We start from the raw sequence: 23,756 nt of genomic DNA, 5'->3' as shown, positions 1-23,756 counted from the left end.
TAAAAATTTGATATTATGAAAGCTTACATCGAAACGAATCAAACAAGACCCCACATGACTATATTTTGTTTAACATATAAATCAATAAATGTGGTCAAATAAGAGAACATGAATAGTGCAATTTGTCAAATGTTGCAACTAAAAGAGAACGTAGGTAGTATAAGATATTATTTCTATTTTTTGAAGAAAATGCACGTTGGTAAGTAAGAGTTTGTCTCGTAAGAAACCGTCTACCTTTAAATTAAAATTAAACAATGGTAAGCCCAATATTAAAAAGAGAATTAAGCTAATAGTGAGTAGGTTATTTTTTCGATGACTAGTTTAATCCATTTAGTTACTAGGTCAATTTTTATATTAAAATTAGACCGTCTCTTTTAATATTTTTTGGGTAAATAATTTAAAGTGTGTCGTTTGGAACAAGAACTAGTTTATTGCTAAACAACAAAATAGGAGTAGTAGTTGATAGAATGATAGTAAAGTTTGCAGCTTTTTTTACTCTTTCTAACTTATGTGAAGGACAATAAGACTACATCTTAATGATATTTAGGAGTTGGAAATGAAATTTACTTGGATTTGATCCGTGAAGTTGTGCATTTTGTTTAAAGTTTGATTTAAAGTAGCGTTGTTTTTGTCTATATATCAAATCTTAAATGGAGGTAAGTATTGTTTTATGGTTTGGATATTGGCTATATATATATTGCAAATTAAAGAAATGTTATTTCACCTGATATTTCCATTTCGATATTTCAAAAACCGACATTGAAAAGTAAATTTAGGCTTCTTAGTTTATGTCATGTTGTACATAAGTTGTGAGCACAAGGTGATAGTCTAGTGGTATTAGCTTCACCTACGATTTTAAAAATTATGGAATTGAGTCTCAGCCCTTGCAAGGAGCGATCCTCAATTTCTACACTTCATTGCAAGTGACTTCATTTTACGTTTTAAAATTATACATAAATTGTGAGAAAGGTTAAATATCTTAATTTTCTAATAGAGGTGATCACGGGCCAGGCCAGGCAAAGGTCCGGGCAAAACAAAAAATGCGGCAAAACCCGTTATTCGATCCGGCCATATCAGTCTTCTTGGACCAGGCTGAAATTTAGCCTATTTTCTGAATCTAGGTTACTCGTGGTCCGAAATTTTAGCCCAAAAAATCAGACGGTGTCGGATCGCGGGCCAAAAAAATGTGCCCCAAAACCTGTCCACTTTCAGGCCAGGTTGGGCTCACCTCTATTTTGTAGCAAGAGTCTACATGATTTTTTTTTTTTTTTGCAATTCCATTTTGAGTGTGTACCATAATATTCTCTATTAACATTTAAATATCTAATTGTTATATATTTATCCTTTCTTATTAGTCCCAAAGACCTCAAAGACACAAAAAGGTGCACTAAAAACTAGTAATAAAAACTAAAATGGACTTAGTGCACACTGTGACCAGGTTGATAATTGATTTTAGAATTTAGCTTCATATAGTGAGTTTCACTGAAATAAAAGTGAACTTATGTATAACATAGTGAATTTTATTAAAAGAAAACATGTAGTAAAATTATATGCAATATAGTGGAGGATTTAGTTTTATTGTTTTAACATGCATGCATATGTTGGTTGTATTGTATATATAGTGACAGGCGGTTTAACATATAAAAATATATAGTTTTTACATGATATAGTGAATATCTAAATGATATATTGAGTTTTTGCATGATATGGTGAGTGTCTGAATGATATAATGGATTGTTCATAAATTATGTAGTTTTTGAAAGATATAGTATGTTTTCGAATTATATAGTGAGATTCTGAATGATATAATGGATTGTTTAGAAAAAATGTGTTTCTACATGATATAGTATATATGTTTATGAATGATATAATGAGATTTTTGCATGATATGGTTAAGTTATGAATGATATGGTGGATTGTTCATAAATGACACATATTTTTGGTTTAGTGCAAACTAATGTTGACATAAACCAAGTTCACACAAGTCAAATTTTAAAAAATAATGCTTAAATGGTTGAAAGTGACCTTCTCCATCCTTCTTTCTCAAAAACAAAGTGTTTTTGTCTAAATATTACGTTGCCCACTTGTGATCGCTTTGAGACATTTCACGCAATAAATAAAATTGATATAATGGAGGCATGTGAGAGGAATATGGTCCTAAAGCTATATATAAGGAAGCTTGTGATATGGTGGAATGATTGAATTTGGAGCGTATGATGATAAAGTTGGGTGAATCGACTTACAATTACCAAGCAACTAATTTTCACTCTTTCAAATAGACACTTTTCCAAATTGCTATTTAAGGTAACATCGTTTTGGAATAATAGTCACAAATTAATGGTGCCCATCTTTGTAGGAGAGTTCTCATAATTTCCCATCGTTTTCTTTTGGCAAGCAATAACGATTTTTTTCAATGAATCTTTAGGGTTGCTCCAAAATAGAGGACAATACGAATTTGTATAAGAGAGCATCTAACTAAAATTAAATTGAACAAAATCTGTCTGAATTGAACTGAACATAACCTAATTTGTTTGGACTAGAGGTTCTAATCGAGTTGAGCAATTTGCAAGCAGCTTGAACTCGACTTAGTCAAAGCTCGACTCCAATTAGCTCAAGCTTGCTCGAAACTCGATAACTTTGCACACAACTCAATGTTTTCAATTAATTTCTCTTTAAAATAATAAAAAATGAATACTTATTGAAAATAAATTGATCTAGTATATAGGTAAAAAAATTGTAAAGAACATAAAATATAATGATCAAATGCCTAAAATTCAAGATGAACCAAAACCTTAAACGTCTAAACGAGCTGCTCGTGAGCCACTCGACTCAAAAGTAAGCGAGCATGAGCCGAACAACCCTCTGCTCGTGATCGACTCGCTCGATTAGCATCCATACTCTGAACTAAATTAAAATTGTGAGAGAAAACTCGCTAAACTAAATTAAACTGAATTCATCTAAATATAAATTGTTTGAACTAACTTTTCAATAATTCAGTCGAAAAGAACCGAGCCTAAGATTTCATTTCATCGACTAAGGCTATGTTCTGTTCACCTTATTTTTGCTTATTTCAGATCTAATCAGATCAGATCAGAAAAAATAAGTTCAGATCATGCTTATATTTAAAAATTATTATATCTTTCATTACATATTAGCAAAAATTATAGTAATTGAATATTAATAAAGTACTCATTGAGACGAATCAAACAAGACCCCACATGACTATATTTTTTCTTATATATTGAGAAAAATCTAAAAGATAAGATCTTGTAATCAGATCAATTCAGATTAGATCAGATCAGATCAGAAAAATTAAGTTCAGATCAAAAAATTTCAGGTGAACTAAACATAGCCTAACATTTTGGACATGGAACCAAAGCCCACGTCGGCAAAATAGACACAGAGACAGACCCATGTCTCAGTTACCACTTACCACTCACTTCACGACGTTCACGTGCCATCTTATCTAAGTAACTGTCTTTTTTTAACGAATTAAGGGGTGTTAGAAACTTAGAAGTTAGAACAAAACAAGCGATATTACCATGAAAAGGAAGTGTGAGTTTATATGAAGCGCATAAATATTTCCATGAATGACCAATTTCCACGTAACACGACGTCGTTTCCACTCTGTCGTTTTTGAAAATTGAATTCTTTTCCCTGGTTATGTTTACTTCAATAGAAGAAAAGAAGAGAGAGAAAACTTTAAAACAGTAGTACATTCACTTTCTCTCTCTAGTTGTGGCGGATAATAGAGAGAGATAATTTTTTGTTCTCCGATTTCGGAATTCTAGGGTTTCGAGCTTCGTCGGAAGCTACAATGGCGGACAGAAATCGTTGGAGTTGGGATGTTAAAGGTTTTGAACCGAAGAAAACGACGTCGTCTGAGGTTGCCGATTATCAGGTTAAGACGACGCCGTTAGCGCGTAGATACTCGATTTCTTCTTCGATTGTGCCGTCGTCTGAGCTTTCTAAGCATGTTATGGTGTCTAAAATGCAGAAACTTCAGGATAAGCTTAAGGTTATATACTTCTACTTTTGAAGTATTATAAGTTTTAACTATCATTTTTTTGTAATTTTTTACTTTGTATAAGTATAATTTTATCATTTGTTTTGAAAATATTGATGCCGAGAATGTTGTTGTAGTGGTGTTTTATGTGAGGAATTATTGGAAAGAAAATACTTAGCTTATATTGCTTTAGAAGAGGAAATTTTGAAATTTGGAAGTTTTGTGTGCTTTTGCTATAGTGAGCTTTTTGTTTGTGTTATTGTGGACGAGTTTTATCTGAAGTTTGGCGTTGATGAGGTATTCGACGAATCTTCTGATGGATAAGATAGGGATTAGGGAGTGGGAATTCAAATATGGAACATTGTGGTTGTTCGGAGTTTGTTAGCTTAACAGTTTCACTGCAATTTGTAAAAGCATATTGTTTTGTTGCTAGTCTTAGCTTTACTACTTTTCTGCATTGGATGGCTGTAAGGTTTTAACCTTTATTTCCTATTGGTATTGATTCGAAGTGTGGTATCATACGTGTGGAATGAAATTGGAACTGTAGATTTGAAGGCCTTGGAGTGCATTAGCTTTATGGGTTTGTTGCATTATGGAAAAGCTTCTTGTGTTGTGTTTAGGCTTAGCTTTGTTAGGTTACATGGTTTTGATTCGAAGTGTGGTATAGATGAGGATAATAAGTTTAGGATGTGATCGGGAACTGTGCAATTAACATTCAGGGCCTTGAAATATACGGTGATGCTTGACAATTGGGTTACTTGGAATTCTCAAAAGTTTATTGTGTAATTGCGTCTAATCATAGATTCAATATCGATTATGGACTTGAGCCTTTTACCTGTATCGATAATGGTTTAGATTGAAAGCGTGGTGTAGAAAAACGTAATAGGAGCATGTATAGGATGTTATGGGAAGTGGGAATTCAAAGGCCTCTAGATATGCTCTGGTGCTTCATAATCGGGTGACATTGGATGTACAAGGACCTAATATAGTTCCGTCTGCACTCAATGGAGTAGGTTCTAGGAGCATTAGAATATTCTGGAATTTTCCACTATAAAAGGATATTGTTATTGTTGGGATGCTACTCTTCCTTGTTCGCACAACAGTCCTAGTTCTTGTTTGGGCATTTCTTCAACTTTAAGTTCTCTATCATCACCTATTCTACTTGATGAAGTTTTGATGTGTGGTAAGGCAGGACATATGCTGCACTATCTATTGTTTTCCTTGAGTATGTGGGTTATACTACCCGTTTTTGGCTCTTGCGTTAATAGTCGTATTTTTTTGTTTTGGTAGTATTCCCAGTTCATATACAAGGTTTTTTTGACTATACCTGGTCTAATTAATGAATTTCTTGGTTGTACTGGGTAAAGAAATAAGATATTGCTCTATTTCTTGTTTCCTGTATTTACTAGAACTAACACTTAAATCAATTATAATTTCCTTTTTCTTCTTTCAAAATGCTGAGTTGCTACGAAGAGAAAGATATTTTTTTAGAATCAAGATGATTCAAAGAGAATAAAATGAAAATTGACCTATGAGGCCTCAGCTCACCATATCCTTTACCCCCTCTGCTCTTTTTTGTTTGATTTTTTTGGTTATGCACAAAGGGTTAATGGTTCATTTATTTGGGTTAGCTTCTCTTCTCTACTAACATTAATTCGAACTAGATACTAGGAATTTCCATTTTTTAACCCCAATTTTATTTGCTTTCTATAGGATGGGAGGTGGGACTTTTAGGCTATTTCACGGGGACGCTAAAGATAAATGTTGCCAATGTTTTTATTTCTAGTTAAATGATTCTAAAACATTAATGATTGAGCAACACGTGAAAAATGTTAAAACCTCAAATTATATAAAACAAAGTGAGTATCCCTGCGGAATTGACACTTTTCATGATGGTTGAACCATGCTGATTCTTGAATTCTTACAGTTCTCTTCCAATCTCTTTGTAGAGCTTCAATTTTTGATTATCTTATGGTTTCTCACTCTATTGCTTCTTCCTTATACTTGAGATGGTGAAGTTGCAATGATCGATCAATTTTCATCATATCCGTTGCTGTATATATTTAAGTATGACAATATGTTGACAGTTTGCAAAAGAAGATTATGCAGTCTTGAGGCAGGAGGCCAATGATCTCCAGGAGTATTCTAATGCTAAGCTTGATCGAATAACGCGGTATGTGGGAGCACTTGCTGATAAAACCCGTAAACTGGGTGAGTGAACCTTTTGTTAGAATTTCATGGTGACGTTGAGCTGTGGTATTTTCTGACTTCCCTATGGTGGTCACACATGCATCATCTAATTCTCTTGCAAGAAATTAGTAGATATACAACATTTTGCTAGTTTCTGTAAGGGGATTTGTGGATCTTTCCTTTTTTTTTTTTTTTTCTAAAAAAAATTTCCACAGGTCAATTATTTCTGTGATCAAAGGATGTTTTCATGTTTGCACTGGAGAGTCCCATGAGTTATTTTGTTTCCTTTTGGAATGTTTCTTATACGTCTGCAGCGTGTCTTCTCTTTTACAAGTTATGATTTACAAAATACAGGATTTATTATAAGCTTAAGCTGTTTTCTTCCTCAGATCAGGCTGCCCTTGAAGCCGAGGCAAGAATTATTCCTTTGATAAGCGAGAAGAAAAGGTTGTTCAATGACTTGTTGACAGCCAAAGGTATTCATAATCTCTGTGAGTTATCTGTCACTGACATGGCCTTCCTTCCCTTACATTTTCTTTTGTGTCATACTTTCGAAAAGCATGACATATTTTTAGAGATTATGGTCATTGGACAGTTTGGGCATGTTATTTTATGGAAAGTATAAGCAAGGCATCTTTGATTTCTCGGCTAAATATTAACAGGGGTAGCTTTATGCAGGAAACGTAAAGGTATTTTGTCGCACTAGACCATTGTTTGAAAATGAAGGCCAATCTGTTGTTGAATTTCCTGATGACTACACTGTCCGTGTTAATACTGGTGATGAGACGTTGACCAATCCTAAAAAGGATTTCGAACTTGACCGGGTGTATGGACCTCATGTTGGACAATGTAAGCTGGATATAAACTAGTTTACTGTATATGGGGAAGAGGCCTATATGTTCCTGAACATTAAAGTTCTTTTTTTTGATGCAGCTGAAGTCTTCACTGATGTTCAACCATTTGTACAGTCTGCTTTGGATGGCTATAATGTATCTGTATTTGCTTATGGGCAAACTCATTCTGGAAAGACTTATACAATGGTTTTTTTTTTCTCAATCTCCTCTCTCTAGTCTGTCTGTCTACATGCATTGTTGAATGCAATATACTTCCTTTATTTTGAATTAAGTGATTGACTTCCCTTATTTGGAAATGTCATAATAAGTGAGTGACTTCCCTTATTTGGCAAAAAATCTTCTTTATTACAAACTGACATCACAAAATGTGCTCTTTCCTTTGTTAAGTGTGGTCCCCAACTCTCTCTTGCTAAGTTTTTTAAGAATTGTGTCATTTCTCTCTCAATCACTTAAAAAACGGAGGATATACATATCTATAATGTGGATGCTATTGACTTTTAAATTCTTTCGTGTGTTGGAAATTTGTACTAAAACTAATTTGAGCTACATTAAATATATATCAGACTATGCCAAGTTGTATTGGCTTACAGCTTACTACACTTGTTATATTCCCCCCTTTCCTTTTTTTTGGCCTTGGACACAATTTCAAGATGGCACTGGTCTGGTCAGTCCGAAGTCCGGCCCAGCACAATGATTCGTGCTGGGATGCCTTCTTCCTTTGAGCCTGGCCCGGCTCAATCCACGACACCTACAAGCTCAAAAGTGGCATGAAAAAATTCCATACCCTACACACCAAGACCGACGTAAAAGGCACAAGACCCAGGATGGCCCGACTTGGCATGTAAAAAGCCCATGCACATTCGAGTCTCTTTTACCATTACCAAGGCTCCAGTGGCTCTCTTCTGCCCATATTTTTTTTAGTTCTTTTTCAGAATCGCTTCTTTCATTTCTTATGTATAAATACACCCTTCTTACCTTCTACCCTTTTCTCTCTTTCCACATCTAACAATACTCTTCTAGTCTTCTTCATCTTTTATCTTTGTTCTTCTTTCACTGTTTTCAAGTTTTAACTCTCGATATTCAAGCTAAGTTCCCTTTTTTCCTGGAGGTATGAATCAAGTTCTCAATGCAGAACCCCAAGTACCCAACTAACCCAATCCAAACCCAACCATCCCCCTAACCTCCTCCCTCCCAAACCCTTAAATCTACCACCAACCTGCCGTTCTGCCCCTGGCCATCGCTAGTGACCTTCGTGCCCACCCATCCAACACCTTTTCTTTTCTCCTGTCCGCATTCCCATACCATTTCACAACCACTGCATCCGTTTATACCATTCACTAATTTGCAGAAAAAATTACAGGTGATCATAAGAATATGTAAAAAGGTAGAAGAATGATATATGGCCAGAATATGCGAGGAAGCGATGTGATTTATCAGTAGTTGAATTTGCCGACTCCTATCCGCGTCCCCATTGTTGCATCCTTATTTTGTATAAAAAGTATACCACTATTACAATGTGATTTGACTATGTTTGGATATGTCACAGGAAGGATCTAGCCACGATCGTGGTTTATATGTTCGATGTTTTGAGGAACTATTTGATTTATCCAACTTGGAGAGCACTACTACTTCACGATTCAGTTTTTCTGTCAGTGTTTCCGAGCTTTACAATGAGCAGGTACGTGATTGTCACACTGATGGTTGCATTGTATTTTGACGAATATGTCTTTAGCTTTACAAGCCTAAGTCCATTCCCCCCCTTTTTTTTCTGGAATCACAGGTTAAGGATTTGCTTGCAGCATCAGGAAGGAATGCACCAAAAGTCCGCATGGGATCACCAGGTTCATTTATAGAAGTTATGTCAGAGAAAATCGATAATCCACTGGAGTTCTCCAGATTACTAAAAGAAGCACTGCAGAGTCGGGGCTCTGATGTATTGAAGTTCAATGTTTCTCATTTGTATGGTTCAAATTTCATTTTTTCTTATTATTTTGACAGACGGTTAAATATTATTGTTTATGTGTATTCTACCTGCACAAGTCTCTTACTGTGATGTTTTTTTTTCGAGTGTTCTGGGGATTGGGTTCGGAACTAAAAGATGGGAGTTCCGACTTCCATGTTTGTTTTGTGGGAAAGGGAATAAGGGATGGGAAGGTGAATGGGAATATAACTCTTGTATTCCCATCAAAATAAGGCATGGAGGGATGTCTTATAGATGGGAATCGTAAAGGGGGGTAAATCCCTACCACCTTCCAAACATGGTAATGAGAATATTTTCATGACTTCCCACACCCCATCCCACCCTCTAACCTTCAAAGTCCCATTCCCACATACGAAACCCCCCGTGCGTTGTTTTAGTGTATATCAGTGTATGTCATGCTTAACAGCTGGTAATAAATTAATTATGTAACGTCTGTCTTCACTGCCTTTTGTTCTCTCAGGACAAGGCGTATTGGAGTCTTTATAGATTTGTATGCTTGACTATTGCTTTCTTGTGTTGAATTTTTATCAATGAATTATCAAACCACTTTATATGGCTCTAATGAGCGTATAAAGTATAAACTCTTTGACTTGGTATCTTAGGTGATTTAGCATTCCTTTGATTGATGTTGTCATTTGTAATGAGCTAACATACTGGAAGGATCGTGATTTTTTTCTTCAAAACACTGCCTCAATATGGTTCTTCTTCTTCTTCAATGCATCAGTAATTTTGAACTCTAACTGTGCGCTCCAAATGCTATAAGCTGTTTAATGACTGAAGCTGACATTTTGTTTAATATTTCTGTTTGAGATGATTTTTACAATTTGAATATTCCCATAGTCTTATATACATGTCTTGGTGGTTGTTTCCAGGATTGTCACCATACATATATATTATAACAATGCAATTACTGGAGAGAACTTATACAGCAAAATTTCACTGGTTGACTTAGCTGGAAGCGAGTGCTTGGCAACAGACAACGAAACTGGCGAGCGTGTAACTGAGCTGTTGCATGTTATGCAATCACTTTCAGCGTGAGTTGTCTCCCTGTTGCAACTTAATGTTTACAAGTGGCACACCTCACATTTAAGTTTAATATGTTGAAACTTGAGAACATTTTGTTTGGAAGTATGTGGTTTCTTCAATTACTTATTGCAGAATTTTAAGTTTGTGAGGTTAGATATTGAGTTGCTTTTTGGATTTTATTCTTCCACCGAGAAAAAGTGGGTTAGTAAGTTTTGTTGTCAAATGGTTTGGCACGTCTTGATTTTGTCTATGACTGAATGCAAACTGGAAGCTTATTCATATTCTCCTTTACATAGGGGAGATTATCTTAAATCTTAATGTTTCTTTATATTTTGTATCGTCTTCAACTATGAAAATTTTAAATATTATGGTAATATGATGAATATCACCTCATTCTTATACCTCGACTTGGCGTTATGGGACAGACAACTGAACTTCTATTTACTTTATAGTTTATATCATTGTAGCTTGGGTTTTTGATCATAATAATTTTTTTTTTTTCATTGAGTGCGAAGTAATGTTATATAGGTCTTCTTAATCTATATGGAAGTATTTCGACATCATTATTGTGGCAAATGGCAATTGATCTCTGTGAGCATTTTAACTGTTGCTAATTGATGTGTACTTTACAGATTGGGAGATGTTTTATCGTCTGTGACATCAAATAAAGATGATGTCCCATATGAAAATACAATTCTCACCAGATTCCTTGCTGACTCAATAGGTGAGATTTGAAAAATCTTTCATTTGAATCTAAATGAAGATTATTGTTATTGTTATCATTATTGTGATTAATTTTTCAAAATTTAACGTTGCTTGACTCACTATTTAGACCTGCTTATTCCTTGCCTCCTAATATTTTTCCCATTTAATTTACCTTATGTGGAACACAACTACTATTGTACTTTTTGGGAAGTCCAGGAAGATTTTATTATTATTTTTGTTTATTCTAGTAAATTACTACTATCAACTATGAGAAAATTTGAACGCACTGGAGTAGCTTTAGTGATGTTCCCCTGAAATTTTGTCCAATTTCTCCCTCTTTTCCACAATAGTAGCTGAATGATAGGGAACTTTGTGCAAAGGGGAGATTATTGTTTGTATAAATCATCTGTTGCTACAGCTGTTTTGCCTGTTTAGTAGGTCTGCTTTGAGAGTGACTATCTAATTGAGGTGTTCGGCACAACCAGTTACCCTAGAAGCATACTTTAGTTTATGCAAAACACTCCAGATGTACTACGCTCCTGTTCTTTGCTAAAACATTACCTCTTTGAATTAGTAGTTTTTTGACTTGTTTTCGCCAATTTTAAAAACACTAAGAGCTAGACTCCAAAAGCTGATGCCAAATAGGCCATGAACAAAAGGGAGGTCCTAATTGCAGACAAATTCTCTCTAGATAGTGAATATTGTCTTTTTGGATGAAATTAATGAAATATGACTGTAATTTATCCCAGAGGTCCAAATTATGGCAAATTTTGATTGCGAGTTTTGAATTTTTATGTGTGAGGAGGATTTCAGACTATAAATTATGAGAATGGTCAAAGATTTGTCTGGAAGACCATAAAAAATTAATTCTGTTAATTTGGGATTGATGGAGTATTCTGAAACCTGACCAGCATAAGATCGGTCATTCTCTGCTGTACATTTGGCTTGTTTTGCATAATGGAGGGTCAGAAGTGGTGATAGGGAAGAGGAAATGCGAGAGAGGATGTAATTTTCTGAATAACCCATTTGGGTATTGGGCAACTTTTATGTTTTTTGTATAGTTCTTAGAGTTATGTTGCATTATTCCCTTATTTCTCTCTGATTTACATGTTGGCCATTCTCATTAATTTAGCTTCCTTGATTTAAGTTCACATTTTGTGGATTTGATTGTAATAGTTTACATTCAATTTGTTGCAGGTGGAAGTTCCAAAACGTTGATGATTCTCAATATATGTCCAAATGATTCTAATTTGCCTGAAACTTTATCATCCCTCAACTATTCTTCCAGAGCCAGAAGTGCTGTTTTAAGCCTGGGAAATAGGGACACAATAAAGAAATGGAGAGATACTGTAAGCTCATATGTATTAGAAACCTTATTCATGGTTCGGTAATATATATGCTACTGCTATTTTTATTATGTATTTTATTTTGGGTTTTTTTCATCTTAACTATAAGCTATTCTTTCTAAGACTAGATTTACCCACTTTCTCCAAGTAAGTTGTGGCTATGCAAATGCTTGTAGGCTAATGATGCACGGAAAGAGCTCTATGGAAAAGAAAAGGAAATTATTGATCTGAAGCAAGAGATTATGAGTTTTCAGCCAACACTTAAAGAAGCAAATGATCAGTGTGTCCTCCTATTTAACGAAGTTCAGAAGGCTTGGAAAGTTTCATTTACTTTACAGTCAGATTTGAAGGTCTCATCTTCAGAATCCTTTTCAACTAAATTTTCTTTTGGATCTATAATTGCTTAGTCATGCAGAGTCCTTGCAACATTGATGACAAGTACAATCTGAGTGAATTTTGTGGCTACTCTCTTTCATTTAATTCACAGATGAATTGTGTATATTATTAAGTGAGCTTACAGAAGTTTGTTGTTTTCGTTGCTTCACAAGCAAGGTTCAAACCAATGAATGCTTTGTGCAATATCGTCTCGGACCATGAACAATTGACATGTTTCACTGAATTGTAGATGCACCCATAATGCTAGATGTCACTACTTCATCTTATGATGTCCTTTTTCTGCTGTTTGCTTGTTGTACATAACCCAACTATTTCTTTTCCTGAGGCCTTAAGCCAGTAAGTAACTGTTTTTCTTGAATTAGACATAAACTAACAAAACAAATTAATAAGAATTGCAGACTGTAATCAAACCAGACAGTTCAAATGCAGGCTAGTCTAGGGTTCAGGCATGTATTTTCTGTCCACTTGGCAGGTTGCCAGGACGACTTATCCTCTTACAGACAATTTGTGTTTGTGCCTTCGCAGTTTCTGGCTGAAAGGGTTGACATATCTAAATGGGACTTCCCCTGACAGCTCTCAGTTATTGCGAGTTGGTCGAGGCTTGAGACTTTCATTGACTCTAGTTCATGAGTTTATTTAAGACTGATTTTGTTAGTCAACTAGCTTTATCATCTTCCTCAGCCATTTTGCTATTTTCCCTAGTAAGGTTGTTTGCCTTTTGGTAAGCTTTTTGTGGTGTCTTTATCATTTGCTGTTGCATTTTTCTAGTTGCTGGAATCTGGATGCTTCTATTCTCTTGTGTTGGGAGCATTCACTGATAAAGAGTAAAGACTCATGAGTCATGACTGTTTTTGTTATAGCATATAAAATGGCAGCAGAAGTGTAGGACGGATGCAGGCATGGAATTTTTAAGAATGAATATTATAAAAAATTTACTCCCATTGGGCTTAGGATCTCAATTTTACAAATTTCTGTCACAGAAACGATTTCTCATGATGATTCATGTTAGCCGACCCAAATCATTTTGGGGTTAACGCTTTGTTGTTGTTGTTGGATAATGATCTCAATTTTTTCTCTGATATTATGTTGTCTTTCCTGGGTGCAGTCGGAAAATATTATGCTTGCAGACAAGCATAAGATTGAGAAAGACCAGAATGGACAATTACGGAATCAAGTTGCTCAATTATTGCAAGTTGAACAAGAACAAAAGCTGCAAATACAAGAAAGAGATTCAACAATACAGAACCTGAAGGTGGGTGCTGATTGGTGTTGTTACTTGTCAGGTTTCTCACACAGTCACACTTTAATAAAATTTTCCCTTCTTCAGAAATGCTTCTATTTTTTGTTATATAATCTTGAGGTACATCTCACTTGAAATTCACATTATGTACTTTACATAAACAATGATGAGATTCGGGAATACTAGCTATCTCATAATGGATGGTTGACGTATAAGCTGGTGAGGGTGAACAACTTCCCTTTCTGGAAATACTGGACCCCCCAGGCTAAATAAACATGCCTCCCTGAGTAAGGAATCACTACTTATGAGAAAGGCCTTATGATGCTGAATGCTGATAGCGTAATACTCTTTTCACCCACTCTGTATCTTGTTGATCTGTTTGTTCTAGTCATCATTGCTGTGCACCTTTGATTGCAACAGCTAGATAAGGAGCTCGCAAGACCACTACTATCTGCATTTTGGGATTTGATAGTGTATTAGTGTGATCAATAATAGAAGAAAGGGGAACTAAAGATTGAGTACACCTATGTGGTCCTTACCAGGACAATTAATATTTGATCCTGGTGGCACTCAATTATGGTCTTGTGGGCATTGGTATGGCCATACCATCAGGTGGGGCTGCATATTGGGCTGTGTTGAGGGGGGGGGGGGGATTGATAGCTGCAGTCTAGGCTCCATACTGTGAACTTTCTGCAATTCCTGCTCATTCGGTTGTTAAAAATTCAGTGAGCTTGTTAATACTTAATAGTTGCATCAAAAACTATACATACGAGCCTCATGTAAGGTTTGATTTGATTTCTTGGAGTTGTAGCATATACACAATGTCGTGTACATCTGAAGTTAACTTTGGCTCTTGCTTTTAGAAAATAATCATCTATTTCATGCATATCCATTTCAATGTCTTTCATTAAGCAGTAGAGATAGAAGGAGCAGACAGACATTTGTATTATCCCATTCTTCCTTTCCTTTTCTGGTGTTGATGAGGCAAGTACAAATTTCATCTCTGTGGAGCCTTTTCCTCATTTCTACAATTATGTTCAAAATATTTTATCACCCTCTTATCTGAGAAAAATTGTGCATAATATTCAATGGTGTGAAGAAGAATGATTAGGCCATGTATTTATTATTCTTTATATGTGGCAGCCTGCCAATGTCACTTACAACTGATTTTGCGAGGTAACTCACAAGACTGCTTTGCCAGTTGTTTAATTGATGCATCTGAGATCTTTATATATAACTTGTCTATATGTGAATTTATACTGATTCCAACTATATTTTTTTCGTTAGGCTAAAGTTGAAAGCTTAGAACAACAACTAAGTGAGGCCCTTCAGTCTCCTGAAAGTAAATCAGAGACTGTGACTAATTCAAATGTGAAGGTGGCAGAGGATAATGTGGACTCGTCAGCTGTTATCAAGAAGCTTGAGGAAGAACTCCTGAAACGAGATGCACTGATTGAGGTCTGTTTCATTTTCTCTTGAGTTAGCTCTCAAATACTTGTAAATAAGGTGTCTTCTGCTTTTAATTTTTTTCCTGAGCTCATTATCTCCTCATAGTTGTTTGGGGTTTCTAATACTTTGTGTAAAGTGTTGTCATTTACATCGGAAAAGTATTGCATGTTGCTACCCCTCTAGCATGCTTTCCTTCAGAAATTTCCTTCTTGGGGATTGGCAAAATTAGGATGCATCAGCTAGGTTTTACTATGTGATCTTTCTTTTTGTATACCATCTCCGTGCACAACCAACAGTCTGTTATGGAAAAAGTTATTGGTTCATGCTTGTCTTAGCAACTGACAACACTTGAAGAATTTTGCTCACTCTTTTTTTTTTTTTTGGTGACCATCTGTTGTAGTTATCACTTTTTGAAGCCTCTGGCATCATCCAAAATATAATTGAAGAAACTCAGAAACAAATGAGAGGAACAACTTACATGTTGCCCCACTTTTTAGAATTATTGTTCCCTTTGCTGCTGTTTTGAAATTAATAAACACTTGAGTCTTGTTGTAAGAGATCACGAAACATGTGAGAAAAGTTAACTAGAGCTTGTGTTTTTGCCTTCATGTTTATTTTGCTTTAGTCTTAAGTCTTAAACTTCTTTTCATCCCATAATATTATCCTCTTATTTTTCTATCACAGAGGTTGCATGAGGAAAATGAGAAGTTATTTGACAGATTAACTGGAAAAGCGGCTTCGGTTGAATCCTCCCAGGTAGATCAACTGTTCCTGTCAACATTCGCACACACATAAATATATGCATGCATATAGACTTTTTTATTTGTCTGTCTCTTAGTCCTAGACTCCTAGGTGCAGAAAAGCTTCCTAGCTTACAATTTGAAGGATTTACTGCATTTGATTTTGACCTATGTTACTTTGTTCTCCGTCCCATTTGTACGAAGATGCCAAGATAGTTTCTGATGTGGAAGACCAATTGTATTAGGTACTGCATTAGCCTGTTGGCTAATATAGCTGAGAATAATTGATTATTCTTTAAAAATTGTAGCTTGACAAGGTGAAGGGACTACAAAAATAAAATATATTTCAGCTCATATGAGATGGAGGATGTACCTCACATCCTTTTTGAATGATGATGTAGCATTGGGATGTCATTGTTGCGTAGTGATCAACCATCTTTATAAAATATGTAACTTGGAATGTTATACTAAAATGACTCCTCCTGTTGGTACGATTGGGATTATTGTTAATTATGTAGCATCTTGATCATGAAGAATCAAACGCACAAGCAACCTACATATGTCTTTATATTAGTGAAACTTATTGGTAGCAATAAGGCGCACCAACTGAGCATGCCATATCATAATTTAAAGATTTTGTTGTTTAAATTAAAGGAGTTTGTGAGTGAAAACATTACAGTTAGCTTGAAATAGACTTTAAATGAGGTCCACTGATATAGATTGAAATTTTATAAATAAAATCAACTAATAAATTCATGTTCATGAAAGTAGTAGAACTAATAAATTATTATACAAAATTCTTAATTAACGAATTAAAAAATATGTTTGCTATGGGTAGAAATCTAATTATTTAAGAATTCGCTTAGGATTAGGACTTATATAAAATTAGGAAAAATTGATGTAGTACTACAACTTCATTTTAGGGTTAGAATATGATTTTTTATTTACGGCTTTGAAAAGTAGGTGTATATTAATTGCATAATTGGATCAAGGTTGTTCTCAAATTACTTGCAATCAACAATTTACAAATAATCAGCATCTTCTATTGCTCTCAAGAGAAACCTCCCAAAATGTCGGAATATTTTCAAAGTGCATTGACATATATGACAGTCAAAAGAGAACAATTATTGGGTTATTTTGTTAGACATCTTGCCATCTCGGTTATATCTTTAATTGTGTTCATATCTAGTATAGGGGGGGGGGGGTAGAGATTTGGCCAAGTTGGCTAAATTAGAGATAAATCTGTCTTCTACTGCTTTTCGGGGTTGTGGGGGAGGTTCGGTTGTATTTCAGGATGGTCGGAATGGTTATATTAAATAGGGATACAGGATTTCCAAGACAAACTTGTGGATGTTAAAGTTTTTATCTTTCCTTTTTGTGATAGAAGAATTTATTATATGTATTGCCATGATATTTATTTGAAGACTACTAGTGTCCTACTGGAAGCCATCAAAGTTTAAGATAAATTTTTGTGATTTCCTGCTGATTCTCTATGAAATGGTATACATTGTTTTCTTCTTTGCTCAAAATTTCAAACTGGAGTTGGGACTATATGTTTTGGAATTACTGTATATGCTACTTCTGACACTTTGTTGGTTCTACTCCAGGTGTCTAGTCCATTAGCTAAACGAGAAGCGAATGTCCAGACTCATGACTTGGCCAGGTACTTTTGGACATCAATAATCCCTTTACATTTTATTTTTTGGATCCGTTTCACTGCAGCCTGTAGGCGATTTTTCTTCTGGTGGTGTGGAGGGGGGATCAGGGTGGTGGTTTTCTGTTCTACTTGTTCCATGATTTAATTACTGATGCCTGTTTTCTGACTTTTCCTGTTCTTTCGCATCATATGAATCTTGCTTACTTTGCTTATGATGAGTGAATTGATCGTATTAAACATTTTCTTTCGGTTTGTGGCCAGGAGCAATAATAGTAACAGTACAGCGCGTTCTCCTCAAGTGGTGTCTGGGTCGACAGCTGGTGGTAAGGGGGAATTGGCAGTTGCTTTGGTTAAACCTGGGAATGAGTTAGCAAAAACTACCCCAGCTGGAGAATATCTCACTACTGCCTTGAATGACTTCGATCCTGAACAGTATGAAGGCCTGGCTGCTATCTCAGATGGTGCAAATAAACTTTTGATGCTGGTATACTCAAGGGCACGCTTGCTACTATGGAAATTACTTGTTCTAGTTTTGAGATTTTTCATTGCTTGCCAAAAAGGTCCTTTAGGCAAGATCCAATTTCCGTGAAGGCTAAAATTCTTGTAGACTAGGTGTAAATGTGTCATTTCCTTTCGAGACTTCAAAACCTCTTTATATCTTTATTTTGTTGTGTTGTGTTGGGCCGTTGGGGTGGGGTTAGGGTGTGGTGGGGAGAGAAAGTATAAGGTGTTCATTAATCAAGAGATAAAAAAGTGTCGGTGTATTTTTATGCATCGCAGGGAACAGAACTATAGGTCCTGTTTTAGCTGCTCTATCACAAAGATTTATACTATGAATCACCCGATTTTGTAGCTAATCTGAAATCAGCTTTCTATAAGCTTGAGATGACATCACATTATCATGGAGATGGCTGCTCTCAGGAAACCTTATTTTATAGCAAATGTCATCCCTAAAAGGAAATGCTGTATGTAACGCAATGCATCTGATTCGGATACTATGATTTTTTTTATTCATTTTGCTGCTCCTAAACCACTTAATCCAGACCACTATCACCCTCTTTCTCAAGTAGACTAGTTACTGTGCACCTTATATGGTACTTTTTCAGAAAAGGAATGGTGGAAAAGATTGAGAAAGTAGATTCATTAACTGCACCACGTACCTGCATTGAGTTAATGTCTTGTTCTTCATATCTCATAGCTTATTCAATTTTTGCTTCTTATGGTAAGTATCATGCTTTTCCTCTCTGACATACAATGTGCTTAAGGATGGATTTTTAAGTTCAACAAGTTTATATAGGATGGTCTTGAGTATATGAATTGTATTTCTTTAATGTGGTCGTAAGCATATTAAACAATTTGTGACTTTTCAGGTTCTTGCAGCTGTCATAAAAGCTGGTGCCTCTAGAGAGCATGAAATTCTTGCAGAGATCAGAGATGCCGTCTTTTCATTTATCCGTAAAATGGAGCCAAAGAGGGTGATGGATACTATGCTTGTATCTCGTGTAAGGATACTTTATATAAGATCGTTGATTGCTAGATCTCCTGAGCTGCAATCGATCAAGGTATTGTTGTCCATAGTAGAATGTTTAATCAAGGAGAATATCTCTGATGTATAATGTTATTATTTTTCTTGATTTATAATCCTTGCTTTGCATGCACCTCTGCCATAATATATGTAAGCTAAGATGTAGTATATTTCTTCTTTAGGTTGCTCCAGTTGAGCGATTTCTTGAGAGAGGCACTAATGGAAGAAGTAGGAGCTCTAGTCGTGCAAACAGTCCTGGAAGGTCTCCTGTGCGGTATGATTTGAGCCCTAGAACATCTTTGGTTGAGGGGCAAATTCAAGGATTCAGAGTGAATATCAAGCAAGAAAAGAAGTCCAAGTTTTCTTCTGTGGTCTTGAAGCTTCGGGGCATTGATGAGGTAAACATGTTTATTTGATTTCCTTCAACTATGTGGTTATGATGATAGTTAATGCATGTCTTGAATTTCCAAGTTGCAAATTTCGTTTCAACAATGAGGATGTTGTGTAAATATAGTTGTTTGCACCTTAAACATGTTTGTGTGTGTTTCCGCATTACTATAATGTTTATCTTGCAGTTCTATAATAGTATATACTGAAGTACAGGGTCACTTCATTGTGCATATACACAATGCTGGTCCTTTAATATACAATAATTTTGGAAGATACTCCTTGAAATATGTTGTTTTTATTACAAAATTTTGTAGGAAACTTGGAGGCAACATGTAACTGGTGGAAAACTCAGGGAGATAACAGAGGAGGCCAAAAGCTTTGCGGCTGGAAATAAAGCTCTGGCTGCTCTCTTCGTTCATACACCAGCTGGAGAGCTACAACGTCAAATTAGATCATGGCTGGCAGAGAATTTCGAGTTTCTTTCTGTCATTGGCGATGATGCAATAGCTGGTACGACTGGCCAGCTAGAGCTTCTCTCAACTGCAATCATGGATGGTTGGATGGCTGGACTAGGTGCTGCTCTGCCTCCCAGTACTGACGCTCTTGGTCAACTGCTATCTGAGTATACAAAACGGGTTTACACATCTCAGCTACAACATTTGAAGGTATACAGTACAGATAGGACATGTTCCCTTGTAAAAGTTTGGATAGTAGGCCAAACTGTGGCAACAGCTAATAGCACATACGCAAAATAATCTAGAGCTGTTCATTCCTCTAAATAGGATATTGCGGGAACATTGGCTATGGAAATGGCAGAAGATCCAACTCAGGTGGCAAAACTACGCTCAGCTCTTGAATCTGTTGATCATAAGAGGAGGAAGGTAAGATCATTTTTATTAGTAAATAGACTTGACTATCTGGTTCGCTGTTTTGGATTTTCTCCTGAAGATATGATTTTTCATTTCTCAAGTACTGGTCATCATTGCTAGTTTTGATATTGCGTTTGATGAATAATTTTACTAACTGTAGGGGTTATTGTGTTTGTAACATTGTATGGTCTGTTGGATTTGTATTCCTGCTCTTCAACTTTGTTTGGTTGAAGTCTAAGAGTTGAACCAGTGTGGAAGACCTTATGGTAATTTTAAGGGGGGTTCTTTTTCTGTTGGCTTTAGGTCTAGAGAGGGCTTTACCTACATTTCTTTGTCATATAATTAACATTAACATCTAATATCTTAGCTCGTGGAAAAACTTGGTCACTAATAATTACTTAAACTTGGACTGTGGTTGCAGTGTGAAGGTCTTATAATGAATGGACTTTGGAACTACAAAGTGAACTAGCCCTGTTTTGTCCATAAATTGCCTGCTTTTGTGTACAAGACATAATTTATTTATTTTCCTTGCCACATTCAGATATTGCAACAAATGAAAGGTGAATCAGCTCTACTGACGTTGGAAGTTGGTGGCTTGCCAGTACCTAATCCTTCTACTGCTGCTGAAGATGCCAGACTTGCTTCTCTCATCTCCCTTGATGGCATATTGACGCAAGTCAAGGTTAGTTATATTTTTCATGTTGTAATTTTTATTGATAAATTGATTACCAAGGATATGATAAATGAGTGAGCACAAATGCCATGGATAGGATATAACAAGACAAGCCTCCATAAACTCCTTGAGTAAGAACAAGAAAAGAGCAATGCTTGCTTCTCTGGATGAACTTGCTGAACAAATGCCAACACTTCTTGAGATCGACCATCCTTGTGCACAGAGGCAAATTGCTGAGGCTCGCTCAATTGTGGAGGTAGTGGTTTTCTTTGGCTACTCACTATAAGATGTGTTCTCTTTTACAATTATTGTCTTTCTTCTCCTTTTGTTATTTTATTTGTTGAGTGCGTGATATATAATGACTCAACGGGCCAACGCTTTATCGTACTCCAATTATGTATTGTGTATTTTTCTATTTTTTTTATTTTATTTTCAAAAAGGTATGTCATTGGCTTATGTGAGTTATGGGTCCTGACTCTTTCACTGTTGGTAATAATTTGCTCAGTCTGCTGCTGAAGAAGATGAGTCTTCAAATGCTCTTAAACCATCATCAGATTCTGGGTATGCTGCTGAAACTGATGTATCACAGTGGAATGTTCTACAATTCAACACCGGGTCTGCTACCCCATTTATCATCAAATGTGGAGCCAACTCAAATTCAGAGTTGGTGGTTAAAGCAGATGCTAAGGTTCAGGAACCTAAAGGTGGTGAAATAGTTAGAGTTGTTCCAAGACCAACAGTTCTGGAAAATATGAGTTTGGACGGCATGAAACACGTATTCTCCGAACTCCCAGAGGCTCTTAGTTTGCTTGCCTTAGCAAGAACTGCTGATGGTACAAGAGCTCGGTATTCCCGACTGTATAGAACTCTGGCGATGAAAGTACCAGCTTTGAGAGATCTTGTTAGTGAATTGGAAAAGGGGGGAATCTTAAAGGATGTGAAGCAATGAGTACATATGCAAATACAACTCCTTAACTCATTGTATTGTATGTATTATTATTGTCTTGTCTTTTTGATGATAATCTCTTCTTTTTCATGTACCTTTACGTGTATATGATCTAGGGGATTTCTTTTTGAGACACTACGAAATTATATGTAAATTTTGCAGGATTCTTCATTGTCAATGAAATCCCCCATTACCGAGATTGTTGACGAACTATATGACTTTTTGTACGGGAATGTGATTCAGTTGTTACTTTCTCCTGAATTTGAACTGTTACATTTCCTTGAATTTTTTGCTTGATTATGTTATTTATATTAAGTAATTTACTATAAATAATCATTTTTTCCTAATCTCACTTTGTTAAAGCTTTAATTTGATCAAGGATTAACATCACAAGTTAAAGCTCAAGACCCGTTCGTTATCGTTTTTTGTTTTTAGTTTTCAGTTTTTTTGAAAACTAAAAACCAGAAACATGAAATTATGATTTTCACTTTTTAGTTGTCAGTTTTCAAAATCATTATGTTCCCAATAGATTTGACTAAGTTTGTATAGACATATATTATATGACTTTGAAAATAAAAAACCAAAAATCAGAAAATCACATTAATATCGAACGAGCCTTCAAGTTATAGCTTAAATATTAGATAGAATCTCAGAGATTGAAATATTTCATCATATACAAGGTGTTAGGAGAGAATTGAAATCTAATGAATAAATTCTTACAAGGTATAATAGATCTCTCCTATAATACATTTCGATAGCGAGATGCTCTATAAAGTTTGTTATAAGTATACTTAAACTCATTTTTTGCGATTAAAAATTGATTAATTGAATAAAATTTGTTGTTATAAAGTAGGAAGATAAACTTAAACCCGATTTTCAACTTTATAACAAGAAGTTTTAACTCATTAAATCTTGTTAAGATCCAATATGAGCTACATAATGTATTAAGGGGTTGTTTGGTTAACATTATTTAACATAAAAAGTTAGAAATTCTAGGAATTGAAATTGTTTGGTGTTGTTTGGTTGACAAATTCATGGGAAGTAGAAATTCCTAGGAAGTTCCACTTCCCACAAAATGGAGGAATGTACTTACCTAGGTTCCCCTAGGTAAGTGGATATTCCCATGGGCATTTTCATTTCCCTTGAATCACCAAACAACATCTACCAATTCCTAGGAAATACAATTACATGGGAAAATATTCCAAAGAATTTGCACTTCTACAATCAACCAAACGAGCACTAAGACAATTCTAAAATACAAATGATGGGGGTATGATATAAATTTTCAACATACACAACAACATTTCGTACAAAATTGCTCTAAAAAGTATATCGAAGTATGGTCTAATCAAGGGTCAATAAGCAATAGGATAGTTAAATTCAATTTGTAATTACAATAATTTATACCTCATCTGTTTTAAGATAAGTGAAATATCTTTTGTTTATGTGACAACTTCATGAGAGAATTGTTCATCCTTTTACGACGGTAGAAATCGGGAACTTGAGAGAAGTTCAACTAAATTACATAACATAGTGCCCACTAAAAGTTCCACAAGTTGAGTCTTATTTGGCCAACTTGGGGTTAGGTGTGCTTATTGATGGAGTCGAGTATGAATTCTTGTTAGCTCGGTTTGTGTTCGTTTAAGTTTATTCGCACTCGAGCATATCTTGAAACTCGGCGAATCGAACTGTGACAGAATCGAGCTTTGACCAAGCGTTGACTGAGCCGTTTATCGAACTGTTCACGAACAAGATTGACCTAT

General features: G+C 35.4%; 1 protein-coding gene across 1 annotated transcript; it reads left to right on the top strand.

Moving 5' to 3' along the window:
* The first annotated feature begins 3,553 nt into the window (after nucleotides 1-3,553).
* LOC104895504 (kinesin-like protein KIN-14B) lies at nucleotides 3,554-22,254 on the top strand. The gene is made up of 23 exons (XM_010682035.3): nucleotides 3,554-4,018; nucleotides 6,094-6,217; nucleotides 6,586-6,672; nucleotides 6,875-7,045; nucleotides 7,130-7,236; nucleotides 8,597-8,728; nucleotides 8,831-9,009; nucleotides 9,904-10,065; nucleotides 10,690-10,781; nucleotides 11,960-12,111; nucleotides 12,285-12,458; nucleotides 13,610-13,756; nucleotides 15,032-15,202; nucleotides 15,878-15,949; nucleotides 17,541-17,596; nucleotides 17,852-18,074; nucleotides 18,961-19,152; nucleotides 19,298-19,513; nucleotides 19,820-20,170; nucleotides 20,288-20,386; nucleotides 20,916-21,056; nucleotides 21,145-21,303; nucleotides 21,553-22,254. The coding sequence occupies exons 1-23, from the start codon at nucleotides 3,818-3,820 to the stop codon at nucleotides 21,994-21,996; spliced, it is 3,852 nt and encodes a 1,283-aa protein (XP_010680337.1). The 5' UTR covers nucleotides 3,554-3,817; the 3' UTR covers nucleotides 21,997-22,254.
* The last annotated feature ends 1,502 nt before the right edge of the window (nucleotides 22,255-23,756 follow it).

Source organism: Beta vulgaris, chromosome 6, assembly GCF_026745355.1.
Source record: "Beta vulgaris subsp. vulgaris cultivar EL10 chromosome 6, EL10.2, whole genome shotgun sequence".
In the NCBI taxonomy this organism is placed as follows: Eukaryota; Viridiplantae; Streptophyta; class Magnoliopsida; order Caryophyllales; family Amaranthaceae; genus Beta; species Beta vulgaris.
The sequence above is the reverse complement of the archived record's forward strand: the minus strand, read 5'-3'. Positions and strand labels throughout refer to the sequence as shown.

Excerpts from the sequence above, each read along its gene's own strand:
- LOC104895504 (XM_010682035.3), top strand. The coding sequence starts at position 3,818 with ATGGCGGACAGAAATCGTTGGAGTTGGGATGTTAAAGGTTTTGAACCG. Across the intron at positions 20,387-20,915 it reads TTGATCATAAGAGGAGGAAG|ATATTGCAACAAATGAAAGG; the intron begins GTAAGATCATTT and ends TGCCACATTCAG. Across the intron at positions 21,304-21,552 it reads AGGCTCGCTCAATTGTGGAG|TCTGCTGCTGAAGAAGATGA; the intron begins GTAGTGGTTTTC and ends TAATTTGCTCAG.